Here is a 14,308-nt window from a genome sequence, read left to right as displayed (position 1 = left end):
GCAGTGATTGTAAACATAAACATACATAAAGGAAACTTTTTATCGTAAGTGTTGGAATAATTTGGTTTTAAAACATTTTTTCCCCATTTATTGAATGTTAGAAAGCAAACATTATAAGCAGGAAATTACACTATTTATGAACGTTATATGCAGGAAATAAATACATTGTCCTTATGGGGGAAATATTGGAACTTTAAAAATATGACATTATAAGCAGGAAAACATTATATGCAGGAACATTATAACAGGGTTCTACTGTACACCTGACCATAGAGAATTTTCCTCGGTTAAAAAAAGTGGATAAATTTTTTTTCTAATGTTAATTCTGAATAATTTTTTTTAGTTTTGTTAAAAACAAAATGTTGATTTTTAAATAAAACAGAATTAAGTATATCAAATCAAAGTTGTGATAAATTAGCCGAAGACTGGTCTATGACAAAGTTCAAAATCGGGCAGCACCAAAAACATTAGCTAGACACCTGTCCTCCACATCTTAACTACTAGTCTCTAATACAGTCAAACCTCTATCTATCTTTTTCAGGGGACCAACAAAAAAATTCAATGCGGACATTCAATAGATGTGAACTTCACTCTTAGATTTTGAAAAAAATATTTGAACCTCAAAATTAGTGTCAGAAATATATCAGTTACTTGTCATTAAAGTTTAATCAGTTGAAAAAAAATAAAAATGGAAGCATTTTACTTAATTCAATTTACACTTGCAAAAAAACATACGCACAATAAACCTACATGGAAATTAAAGTCTTTTTCAATATCCTGAAGTATGAAATATGTTTACTCATGTCATCAAATGTAGAGCTGTACTGAAGAAGCCGATTTTGCTAATATTTAGTCGAATCAGCATTTCTGCCGACTTCCAATACACTTGTTAATTTTCTGCCGATATTACTGAAAAAACCAGAGAGACTGCCATAACCTAAAAATCCACGAGTACCCTTTTCACTTTTCGTAGTAGTACTGCATTCTTTCAGATCGCATTATTTCTTCGCAGCATGTGCCAACCGTACATATAAAAATTTAACATACTTTTTTTTTTTTTCAATAATGTTCTTTAATTTTAATATGTCATAAATAAATACATTACCATCACGGTAAATATACATCTCGGTTGTTACGGTAACTATAGTGCAAATGTGGTAGCTATCGTGCTTCTGTAGTATTATGGTATCTACAAAGAATCTTTAGTTCTTTTTATGGTAATTATCGTAAGATAACAATTGGGTTTGTACTGTACTTATGGTACAACATCCATATTTCTTCGTAAGTTGTTGTTCATTTGTCTTTTCTTCATGTTTACGTGCGCCATTACTTGGCTGCAGATATAAGGTGATTTTTACTTACTTCTGTATACGTACAATCGTTACTGTTTTTATGACCGTTTCTGTCTAAGAAATGGTTATTTCTGCAAAATCTTTATGGTTAAACAATCATCTATTATAATTTATAGTGACGGGACCACATATTTTGTACGATCAATGCGGACAAAACGATAATTCGAACATCGGTACAAGTGGACTTTTTTAACCTTGGTTGTATGGCAATTTTGCCGGGACCGTAGAAAGTATACAATAACACGGACAATTGATACATGCGAGTTTGATAGATAGAGGTTTGACTGTACATAAATAAAATTTGAAAATGATATATGAAATATGTATGACCCTTTTCTTTACCTACAACAAACATTTAGTGTTAGCATTCGTGTTTATTCTGATCATTACAGATGAAGCTTATGAGCAAGAGTCATCAAGTATCTCAAGGCTATAATAATTAAAAATTAAAGCATTATTCTACTTACATGCTGAAAGACTGGTTGGCCAGGGGTCCTTGACGCACTGTTTGCATTTGCAGGGCGCTGCATTGTCCTGTCTTCATATCGAGTGCCTCCTTGACTAGCCATTGGACGATTCAATGTGTTATTGACATTGTTGGGAGAGTTAAGGCCAGCATTCCGTGCTGCTACGGTTTTTGTAACAAAATCTTGTTCTTTCCAACCATGTTTCTTATAAACTTCTCTCAGTTCTTGGTGTTGCCACATTGTATACAGCACTTGACCGGCAAACTTGAGCACTCTAGGTGTGTACCTTTGCCGCTGTCTCGTTATGTTCATTAACCGTTCAACACCGCCAGCTTCAAGTAAAGACCTAAAACAATATAATGATTTTATGACAAAATGGTTTTCAATGACTACAAGAAAATCATATATGTTAGTATAGTTTGAAAAATGTCAAATATTTGTAAAAATAAATTTATAGTAAGCATTAATACAGGGTCTCAACAAATACATGGCAAATCAATTTGAGGACTTTTACAGGACCTTTCAACAAAATTTTCTTACAACTTTTTATATCAAATATGATTTATTATGAACAATAGCAAAATTAAACCCAATTTGAAATAGATACACGATTTGCAGAGATGATTTCAACACGATTTAAGGTGGACATCTACCAACTATTCGTATATTATGTACGACTATAAACTGAAGTGAGGTATTAAATAAAAAAACTGCAAACTAGCAAAAGGTTGCTGGAAATCAAAGTTTCGTGACTTCTAGCATTCTTTATTTTGGGATTTTTCCATGTTTTTCCTCACCAGTCCTCTAATTTTCTTACTTTTTCATGACTTACATGACTTTCTTGGCCGGTAAAGATCATGTTTATATATATATGTGTGTGTGTGTGTGTGTGTGTGTGTATATATAAAAAAATCACACAGTATTTAAATTAGAATGAAAATTATACAAAGTTCGTAATATTAATTACATAAATTTAATGTTCGTAAAAAAAAATGCTCATGTATACACCACATACATTTTATTTCTGTTAATGCACTTCTAACACTGAAATGATGATGCCCACATGATAAAATTAAATTTTATTACTTGCAGTTTTAGCTCCTCCAGAGTGCCACAAAATGGAGGGTGAGAGCAGGACACAACAATTATTAGAAGACAGTTTTATTACAAGAGGTTGTACTAAGTGTGTGTAAATTTATTATACTTTTTACATGCAGATGATATTTTGACATTGGAACATACCACACAGCGACGTGGGCATCACAACCAAGGTAAGGTCTGACCAGGTCCATGTACCTCATCATATTGTGGCACCTGACTGCATTCAAGTCTCTAACACAATCCCTTATGTTAGGTCTAATAGCTTAAGACAAAACCATTGTTTATACTGCTCTCACTAGTAGAAAATGTTTCCACCAGATGGCAGCCACTTCACATAAACAATGATATAAAATATAATAACCATCAATGCAAGCAATTTGAAACAAATAGTCCTAAAAAAACATTAAATTATATTGCTTGTTATATTTGTACTTTGTACACACACATAAATAAAATAAAATAAAACAAATTATATTCCTTTACCAAAAATTTGCTCATTGAGTAATATTAATAGATATTTGTAGAGTAATAGACATCATTAGTGTAAAGGTCTTACGATTTTTCCAGGTCATTAAACTGATTTTTTTATCAAAATGGTACTAAAGAAATTACTTGAAATTTTTAGATTTTTTTTTAGGGTACTTTCACATCATACAAAAACTATGTAAGTCATAAAAATGCCATTGTTACTTAAATTACATCAAAAAGTTTGAGTATACATAAAGGGAACATGAAACTAACAAAATTATATACACATGCTCCTTGAAGTATCACCAAAATTTGTTCGAGGAAAACAGAGCACTAATCAAAAGTGTGCCAATATAATATGTTTTTTTCTTTGAAGTTTATGTTAATCAAAATAATATTTTTTTTCTAATCAGGTAAGTGTGCTTGCTGACTACCACTTTAATCAAGACACTACTCCCATTAAAATCAGTTTACAGTACAAATATGTGTCTTCATGCATTTGGAGTACATTTAAATAAACATTTGAATAACATATAGATATTAAACCACCTAAAATTAAATTATTGTATAAACAAATTCATGGACATCATTTTTTACATAACAGGGCTTGGGCATAACATTAAGTAGGTGCTAACATTTATAAGTAACAAAATAATAATATTATTAATATAGGAGATATATCTCAGTTATACTAATGAGATTTTAAAAGGCATAAAACTTAATGTTTTCTATTATTAGAAAGACTATTTAACCTGTTAACATAACTCCAGACTCTGTTGTTTACTTAATTTGTGTCTGCCATGATTTGACAACTAGCGCATCCTGCTATGTGGGAAGTAAACTAGCCCTGAAAGCTTCTGGCTTTTTCTACCACAGCTTCTGTTGACAAGCAAGTTGGTGTAATATAAACACTGACAGAACACTAGTGCGTACAACATATTTCTGCGAAATATAAACCACGGAACTTTATTAAATGGGCTAGTAAATAAGCAATGAGGAAAGTGAGAAGCTCTTAAGGAAAGAGGAAAATATAGTTTGTTGATTAATCATATTATAATTCTTTGCATTGTATTTAATGCAACACAACTACCATTTCCATTGCGGTAAGAAAAATTCATGTAAATGATAAAAGCACTACCCAATCTATGACCTCACTACTTCAAATCATGTCATAATTTATTGGTGTTAGAGTTTGTGAAAACTGAACACTGTTACTTCGAGGGGCGGGTGTACTATAAATCATTAATGCACACAATAACACTTCAGATATACTGACTGTAATAAAAAACTACCAAAACATTTTAAAAAATTCACAAAGAACTGTGATCAATGAGTTTTTCATTGAAATTTAAAATGACATATATGATAAAGCTGCTGAAACTAAGTAATGAGAGTGTTAATATAAACCTTATATGAAACCACTTAAAAGTTGAAATAAAAATGACACCAACCTTGAAAATTCTGCATTCTTTTTAATAACTTCATTTAATGTTGCTAACACAGCAGCAATAGTGTCATCAGATGTTCCTTGGTCATGCTGGGGATTACCAGATGGTAATTTCTGTACCAAATCTCTCATAGCATATTTACCTGGAAATAAAATACACAGGACAAGATAAAATAATAATGAACTACTGTAGTTGAACACATCATTATTTTTTCACTTATATTGTTTTAATTTTTGCAGGCAGTAAGGTCATTTGTGATGGAGACACGTAAGTACACAAATCACGGAAATCTGGGTAGGAATCGGCCGAGGACTATGGGTATGAACCATCCCAGCATTTCCCTGGATGGTTTGGAAAAACCATTGCCAACCAAATTCAGAATGACTGGACCAGGGATTTGAGCATGTATCCTCTAGAACATAAGTTAAGTATCGTATCAATGTACCATCTTGCTTCCTAACCAACAGTGTTAATATAAAAAAATTGTACTTGTATTTGATTCATTATGTTTACAAATCCAGGAAAATTGTGTGACATTATTACGCACAACTATACAACATGATTAAGAAAGATATGTACAATCTTCAGGCAGTTATTCTTCACCTACCTACAATAACCATCACCTACATATTATTTGTTCCTAGCACCCTTTCCATCCATACCTCTACCACCAATCTATTTTAACCTTCTGCTGTCTATCCCCTGTCACTTTACACCCCAACATCACACACACACATTCACACTCACACGCATGCACATGTGTGCACACACACACACACACACAAACCCCACCCAACCCATATTTCCCTCATCCCTTAACCCAGAATTTGAACATTTTTAATGAGTTATTTGCTTCCGTTTAAGCCTTACATTGCTACTTTGTGAAGCAATGCACTAAATCTGTGTTACATAGTTATCAACTGACTTACCAATCAACTCTTTGTTGCGTTGATCAATAGCCAAGTTCCTCAATGCAGTTGCAACAGCACATACTACACGATCCACTTCCATCCTCAATAATTCCACCAAAATTGGAAGGCCCTTTTCCTTTCGAACAGCTGCGCGGATTTCTATACTCGGCTGCCAATAACAAGCTGCCAGATTCTGCAGAGCTCCTGCCGCAGCTTCTAGCGTTTCTGGGTTTGAACAGCTTTGCAACAACTGTAAGTAAGACTGAACCACCTGTAAAAGAGAAAATATAACTAAATAACACATTGTGGATAAAATTCCCTCATGACAATAAAAGCTAGAAAATGTGTATTCTGAACAGATAGCCAGAACCTACTTCATGACACATAATTAGTTCACTAGGGTCCAATTTCACCACTCTGTCATTAAATGTTCTACTAAGAGTAGTTTAAAGTTAGCTAATATTTTTAAACTACTGTTAAGCTTTTTCACTTCACCACACAATTATTGTGTTTCACTAACTTCGAGCAGTTAAACAAAGATTAACTTCATTCAAATTCTTTAGAACTACTTCCAACTTTCTTGTTTAGGTTAAATTGTAAAATCTGTTTTCAAAAAATATTTAACTCATAAAATTGTTCAAGCATTTTGTATTAATCTTTGTGAAATAGAAACGGTCCTTGTAATACTGATTAATAATTGACTAACCAATCAAATGGAAATAGAGATAGCAACGTTAAAAAGTGTTCATGGTAATATGTAACTATTTTATCATATCCAAAAACTGAAGTTTTTTATTAAAAATTAGAATATTAACTTATTTATTTTAAAACTACCACATAAAATAATATTTATATATATTTGCGACATTTGTTTGATGGAAACACAAGCAGAAGTTCATTTTCCTTTAAGACATTCTTTAATTAGTTAAAAACAAGCATTTAAATCATTCTCATCACCATCATATTAAACTAATTTTTCTTCCTTAAAAATGTGAGGTTATTTATGTGTCTTGTTTTTCTCTTCAAGTATCAGCTGACATTATTGTGTGGCCATTTTGGTGTGTGCTAAACAACAGTTAAGAAGTGAAACGACCGAAATTGTTTGTTTAAAGTCTATCTTAAATGTGAGTAAATATTTGGTGAAATGTAATCTGTTATTAAATGATGCTTAAGAGTTGTTAAGCTCTGTTTAAAATCTAAGAGATTAATACCTACAGAGATTAATTTATGGTGAAATTATCCTTGGCAGGCAATTTTTTTTATTAACTACCAATAATGACAAACATTAAGTTTGTCATAAATACTAAATGTCAAAAAAATATTTATTGGCATACTCTCTTTTATAACCCACAACTAGAAAACGTTTTTTTTTAAATATATTGTCAGGTGTAAAGGATAAATAATACAAAAAGAAAAAAGAAACTGAGTTTGGAAGAATGTAATTCACCATAAAAGAAGCTTGAACATAGTATTAGTCCAAAATGTATTCAGATGCCAAATTTAATCATAATTTTATAAATATGTAAAATAATTATCACTTGAATAATTAAAAGTAAATTTAACTTTATGATGAATCAGTCTCCAATAATTCTTCTAACTCTAGATTAGTTTCAACTTGCAGAAAATGAATTTTCATATATACATCAAATTTAATTATTTCTTATGTTTTCACAAAATGAAACAATTTTGTCCATTAAAATAATGAGGGGAAAAAAACCCTTAGGTTAATTGTTGTTTACTTAGATAAAATTTCACAGTTTTATTTCCCTAACTTTATAAAATAATAAAATAATTCAAATAATTTTTAAAGTAACCTTATTTTAATTTTAATATTACTCAGTATGAATAGAAATTCTAAGGAACCTTCAGAGTTGGAGTTCTGTACCACTTAAAATCAAAATATTTCTCATAAATTAATATGAGTTTATGTGTTTTGGGCATGAAAATTTGTCTCTTGCATTATCACATGAGCATGTCACTTTTGCAATAGCAGCCACTAATAACCTATTTACAGTTATTTTAATATACCATCTTAAATCACAGGGTAGAAGATGCAACTAAATAAATCTATACAAAGTAAACCTTATTTTATGATAAAAAAATATATTTTATGAACATGATTAGCTTTCCTGTGCTATATGTTTGCCAATGGTTTAAGGAATATATTATTATTAATTTTTCTCATTTATTGGTAAAGAAATGTAAATAGTGATAAAAACCAAAATTTAAAATCGTAACCAAAAAAATTTTTATGTCACCTCAGGTTGCCACAGCAATTCCATGCCCTTGATGGGTTCTGTTCTGTTACTTATACTTCGGGAAGTATTTGAAACTTCTTTAGGCTGAACAGGATGTTGACACTCTTTCTTCTTCTTACTGGCCCCAAAACAGCCTAAATTGTCTCCTGAAAGAGAGAAAAACACACTTTACATGCAATTTACAGTAACATTTAAGAAATCCATAAAGTATATATTTTTGTTTCTACATTTTTCTGAACCTACAGATTAGAGATCTTATTTATCAATAAGAGCTTGCAGCTTGTAATAGCTCAAGTTACTGCCCTCCCCACTGGTAAATTAACAATTTATTATGGAGTCTCATCACGTTCAGTACACTGGTTAGGTTTTCCAATATTGTTTAAATAACAGCTTTTTATCAATTTTAAGACGTATCTGTGAGATGGCCATATGTTTTATGATCATTACTTACATTTTTTTATGCTTTTTAAGTTTTTCTGACAATTTGCTTGCTTTATGATGAATAAGCCCCTAGGCATTATTTTTACGAGTTTTTTTGTGTATTTAAATTTGCATGAGCTATCATGTATTTTTTAAGTGTTGCTTGTTTTTTCTTTGTTTGTAAATGTGCGTGTTAAAGTAAGTTTACTTGGTACTCTGGCTGCTATTTTTTCCGGGTATTTTTTTTATTGGTTAAAAATGTGTGTCACTAGAATTTGTGATTTTTTCTTGTTGTGATTTATGCCAGAAAGCCTCGTTGCAAGGGTTCAGAAATTTGTATACTAATAAGTATTTGTGAGGGATGTGCTGTGATTGGCACTTCCTTCGGGTGGAATGCATTTGCACGTAGCCTCGTCAGCGTCTGAACGAGTTACCGATAGGTTGTGTGTAGGGCGGTGGCTCGCAAATAATATATTAATGTGTATTAAGAGAGAATTTAGCAGCTGTAATCCGGGCGTTACCTTTTATAATCAACCTTCTTTTTCATTGTTTCAAATTGTAACTAGAATTTTTTGACCACAATTGCAGATATTAAGCCCACTACAAGGACTGAGTGAACTTCGTCTTTGTTCCAAGGACCGAGTCCTTTAGCCTGTACCGTGAGTTTGTGTGCAACCATGGGTCATAATTACAAATGGTATTTCAACATTCATCCTTCAATACATGCCAACAGTCAACGTGTTTGTTTGGAATCTGTGAAGAGGTAACATTTCTTTGGAACTAACATGATTTTTCGGGGTTCAAATGGTTTATGCAAGTATTTATGAACGTACACTCCAGGCTGAATATTTGAGCTAGCTGAGTTGGTCTGGGGGTATGACAATTCCCCTCGCAACAAGGTTTTTCTGGCAAAAATCACAATAAAACATAACAAAGTCTGGTGACATCATTTTTAACCAGAAAAAATAGCAGTCAATACTGGCGCATGATAAACAGCACAGAGTTCTTTCTCACAGCTACCCAAACTCCCTGTCTCTCTCTAACTATAACACAACTGGCAAACAATAACACAACTGGCAAACCACCACACATACTTGTTCAATCAAAGGGCTAAGGAAAAAAAAAGTACCAAAGAAAATTACATTAACACGCTCATTTATGAATAAAGAAAAATGAGCATCACTTAAAAAATACATGAAAGCACACGATGATTCAATCAGTGTTACTGAAACATGCACCATAAGTCCAGCATTATTCTAAACACATCAATAGTTTAATGCATTCAATCAGTATAAAAACTACTAAGTACCTAAAGAGCTATTTAAAGTACACATTAAAAAAATTAAAACCCTAAATTTATCTGTTTTTCTTTTAAGATAGGAACCACGCCTTTCTTAAGTTCAACCATATCTGCTGCATTGTCAGAACAAAAGGCTACACAATTTTGTAAAGGCACATGTAAATAAAGTTCTGTCAATAAAAGCTATCTAATATTTTTGCCTGTTGAAGCACCTTGCAAAGATGGCATAGCCAACACATAATTAACAATTGAACTAGATAACGGTTCATAATAAGCCCCTCTTGCCCCCCGGGATGCATCCAAGGTTTACACTTTACATGACAGAAAAAAAATGAGGCTCCGTTCCGAAGGGGCTGAGGGTTGAAGAGTCAGCCGCCATATTGGATCTCGTATAATCTTCATCAAACTTTTTTTTTTAAATCTTGTGATCGGATCTAAAATACTTTGAAAAATTTAATGAGTGTCCTTACTGACATTCTCACGTATTCATAAAATGTGTCAGGATATCTTCTCAAATGAGGATACTGTTGGTGAAATCATCCATAAGTTTGTCTCGCACTGTTGGTAGGATGAACACAATGTTGCTTCCTTCTAAACAATATGTACTCATAATCCTCACAAAAAAAAAGACATCTCCTTGACACCATAATGCAGACTTACAAGAATAAACGCTGTAGTTGTGTACTATTGTCGCTTGCAGCGTGGCTACACTGTCGCCTGCGATATGCTAAGTGATTTGTGCTCACATATGGCTCGCTTACCAGTCTGGCCAAGGCAAAAGACAAGGGATATTGGGAAAGGAATCGGTCATCACCTATTTTAAGGAAACATTTCACCATTTTCCTGGAGTGATTCAGGAAAACCATGGAAAACTGAAATCAGGATGGCCAGTCCGGGTTTCGAACCTGGGTCCTCTGATGTGTGAATTCAGTGCCTACCCACTGTGCCACCTGTGCCACCACTCCATGTTCCTTTAAAATTAATTGATAATGTTAGATTTAGGTTATGAGTTGGTTGTACTTTGATTTGCAAGCAAGAGATGCAACAAAACAAAAACCTTTCAATATTACAATCAGAGATTTGTGAATACCCCTCATTATTGCATAAAAACTTGATGTAGTTACATACATACATACATTTTGCTTCAATAAACAGGTAAATTTGTTCGTAAGTTGAGAATACTGGCTCAATGAAAAAAAAAATTTAATATTTTTCCCCACATTGAATTCATTACATTTATCAAATGGGAAACCAAAATAAAAATAATGCTAAACAAAGGCATTTTTTATTTCATTTTACAACCAGTTTCCATTCAACTAAAGTTCATTTGGTTTAAAGTAATGACACATTATTTACATGTACCAAAGTGATTTAAATGACAAAACTTCATGGTTGGCTGCATCCTTTATACATATTTGCCAAGTTTAAAGATTTTTGTTATTTTTAAAAATTGAATACCATTCCCTGATTTAAGTATTTCATAAACTAGCCATTTATCATATTATTCTAGTATTTAATTCTAGTCTACAGCACAGCATGAAACAGTTTTATGATAAGATAAATTATTTTAGTAGTTTCTAACTTATTTTAGTTGTAATGGATACACTTCCTTGTTAATATGTGTTTGAATCACAATATGTCATCATCCAGGGATATTTATTTAAATCAAAAAATAATTTGGTGTCTCTCTCTCTCTCTCTCTCTCTCTCTCTCTCTCTCTCTCTCTCTCTCTCTCTCTATATATATATATATATATATATATATATATATATATATATATATATATATATATATATATATATATATATAAAAGTTGTGAACCCCTGAAAAAATAAATATATATATAATTCACAAAAGGCAAATAAAATATTTAAAAATTGGTTGATGGTGAACATGCATTTTAGAAGTTAAACGTCACAGTGTAACATTGCATAACCACTAACTCCAGAAAATTGACCATACTGTAAATGGAATAGCAGGCTAGGCTACTACTGCAAATATTCTTTTGAAGGTTATATGTTATTTTGTTTTCTTTAAAAAAAAAAAAAAAAAAACCTCAAACTATTATTTCAAATTTTTTTGGATAGGGTAGTATAAATTTTGTAGTATAAATTTTGTATGATTTTTTAAATTATAATCCACTGTATTTCACTTATTTTCAGCACAAGTATTAGACTTAAAAATTTGTATGGAAACCAAGACTATTTCACTGGTGCCACTGTGATATTATGAAATTCCGCAGATGTGCTGGCAGTGGCACAGTTGCGACATTAATCATTGTTTGTCTTTTAGCAAGTTTGTATTTGTAAGTGGCTCGCAGTTTGGAGCGTTTGTAATAGGGAAAACCTTGCACGTTTGTGCATGACTACGCAGCAGTGTGGACGAACATTCACAATAAAATATTTATATAACCAATCAGGATGAGCTATGCATTTTTTTTTTTAATTTCTCTATTGAATATCAAGCCTTGTGAAGCTGACCTTGAAACTAAAGGGTATGGTTCCTTACCAAATAAGGTTATGTTTGTTGTGATTGGTCAGTTGGCCCCCAGGGCTGCTTCACTCTTTCTTCACTTTTGTAATGAAAGGTGTTGACCAGGCAGTGTCGCTCGATCTTAGTACCAGCAGATTGCGTTGTCGGCAGCTCACCAACAAAAACTGAAGTGAATTATGAGGCGGACAATATTACGTGTGTGTGTAAGGGCCGAGACGTAATTGTTTTGACCTAATGCTTTTGTTTTTGGTCTGGTAACTAGGAAGTTTGACCAAAGGTATCAGCATAGGCCAGGAGCAACGGTGATTGTCCATGAGATGAGAATGTCTTGCAATTTTCGTACCCAGCTAAAAGATTAGCCGAGGAACTAAACAGACGTTTGCTATTTTTTTTATCGAGCGGCAAAGTTGGTACGTAATAAAAATTTATCTGTACTTGGTATGTAAGTTGGCAGTCATCTTTTGGTGAAGAATAAAACCAGAAAATAGTAGAAAAGCTCTTATTAACTAGACTTACAAAAGTTGTATATTTTAACTAATAGCTCATCCTAACTTTTGATGGCAAAACCTCTGACTTTGAAAAAAAATAAAAAAAAATCTTTAATTGCTGTATTTACTTGTGCATCAAGTGTTTAATGAAAGTTACTGTCAGGTTGTCTAGCAGGCCAAGCTTGAACTGTAATTAACAGATAAAGGATTAGGACATTTGTAGAGTACATACACAAATATTTGAAACACGTGCACAAGTATGCAAGTATACGAGCATACAGGTGAGTGTACAGGTATGTAAGCAAATAAGAATTTATAAAAGTATCAGGGTGCAGAAGTATGCCAGTGAAATAGTATGCGAGTGAGGAAGTATGCAAATGCACAAATATCTAAGTGTGCAAATATGCAAGGGTGCAAATATGCAAGGATGCAAGTGCACAAATGTACTATATTGTAAAAATGCCATCGAGGTCTGCTGCTACCATGTGTTTTCAGCAATTAAATTGATAGCTAAAACGTGGTAAATAAATATGCCTTCAATAAAGAGCATAACAGAAGTTCGCATTGGAAGCCCACAGCTCACATTGTAGCAAACAATCCACCAAACTCCTGAACATTGCACTTTTCATTTTTCATTACTCTTATCTTTACTTACCCTACTAGCCATAAAGAAGTTTCACTTTAAAAATGCATAGCATTGCGGTAGCATACTTAAAAGTCATTATTTTTTTTTATTATTCATTACATTTTTCTAAATTAGGGACCCATAACACAAAAACTTATAAAATCTAGAACTATCAATTTTGAAATGTTTTTGTAAGGTTTAATAGATTTTTGTTGTAATATATAGGTGCTTTTCTAGCATGAAAGAATAGGCTGTTACTAGTAAACCTACCAGAGCAAACCAGGTTATTTTTATATAAAATTTTTTACTCATTGTAGTCTGTCTCTGCTAGTAATTTACACTTTAATTAAGAATGTGTTATATTGCTGATGTTTTCATATGGTTTCATAATTAATTTATACTCACATTTCTTATATTATGCTAAGGCATTTAAGGTATTTTGGTTATGCTAAAAAACTTGTAAGTAATAATTAGTCATTTTGATTATATTTTACCTAAAGAGTGAGATATTCGTTTTATTGTTTTGCTTAGCTAATTAATGTGTGTTGTGCCGTGTATTAAGTATTTAGGCACGTTTTATTTAAAAATTTTGTAATCTGAAATATTTTGGAAATATTATTATTTTTTTTTCTCTCATCTTATTTTCTTTACGGCCAGGCCCTCAGCCTCTGTTCTCAGAGGCGAGCTGATTTTCTTTCCCAGCCTCATGCTAGGCTAGCATTCTGGCTAATATTTCCCCCGCCTTCAGTCACGCCTCAAGCCTGTAATATTATTTCCCTTCGTGACCCTAACTGCATGGCAAGGCTGTAGCTTGCAGGCGACCAGTTCGCAGAGACGAGCTGAGATTCGCCTTTTTCATCACGTCGTAGTGTTATATTCGCCCCTCTGTAGCCACGACGGGGCGTAGTTTCCCATCAGCGTTGCATTTTACCCCACCTCCCCCTCTTCGCAGTTCCAAGTAAGACCAATGACCGGTC

At 32.6% G+C, this 14,308-nt stretch overlaps 1 protein-coding gene across 8 annotated transcripts in view; it reads right to left on the bottom strand.

Annotated features, from left to right (window-relative positions):
* Window positions 1–14,308, bottom strand: part of LOC134529677 (catenin delta-2) — a 124,460-nt gene that overhangs the window by 20,237 nt on the left and 89,915 nt on the right. For all 8 annotated transcript variants that reach the window (XM_063364026.1, XM_063364022.1, XM_063364019.1 and 5 more), the window contains 4 exons: window positions 8,006–8,151; window positions 5,766–6,018; window positions 4,840–4,978; window positions 1,820–2,165 (listed from right to left, as the gene is read on the bottom strand). In XM_063364026.1, coding sequence (XP_063220096.1) covers window positions 1,820–2,165; window positions 4,840–4,978; window positions 5,766–6,018; window positions 8,006–8,151 — 884 coding nt within the window. The remainder of the gene's footprint in view (window positions 1–1,819; window positions 2,166–4,839; window positions 4,979–5,765; window positions 6,019–8,005; window positions 8,152–14,308) is intronic.

Source organism: Bacillus rossius, chromosome 2, assembly GCF_032445375.1.
Source record: "Bacillus rossius redtenbacheri isolate Brsri chromosome 2, Brsri_v3, whole genome shotgun sequence".
NCBI classification, from domain to species: domain Eukaryota; kingdom Metazoa; phylum Arthropoda; class Insecta; order Phasmatodea; family Bacillidae; genus Bacillus; species Bacillus rossius.
The sequence above is the reverse complement of the archived record's forward strand: the minus strand, read 5'-3'. Positions and strand labels throughout refer to the sequence as shown.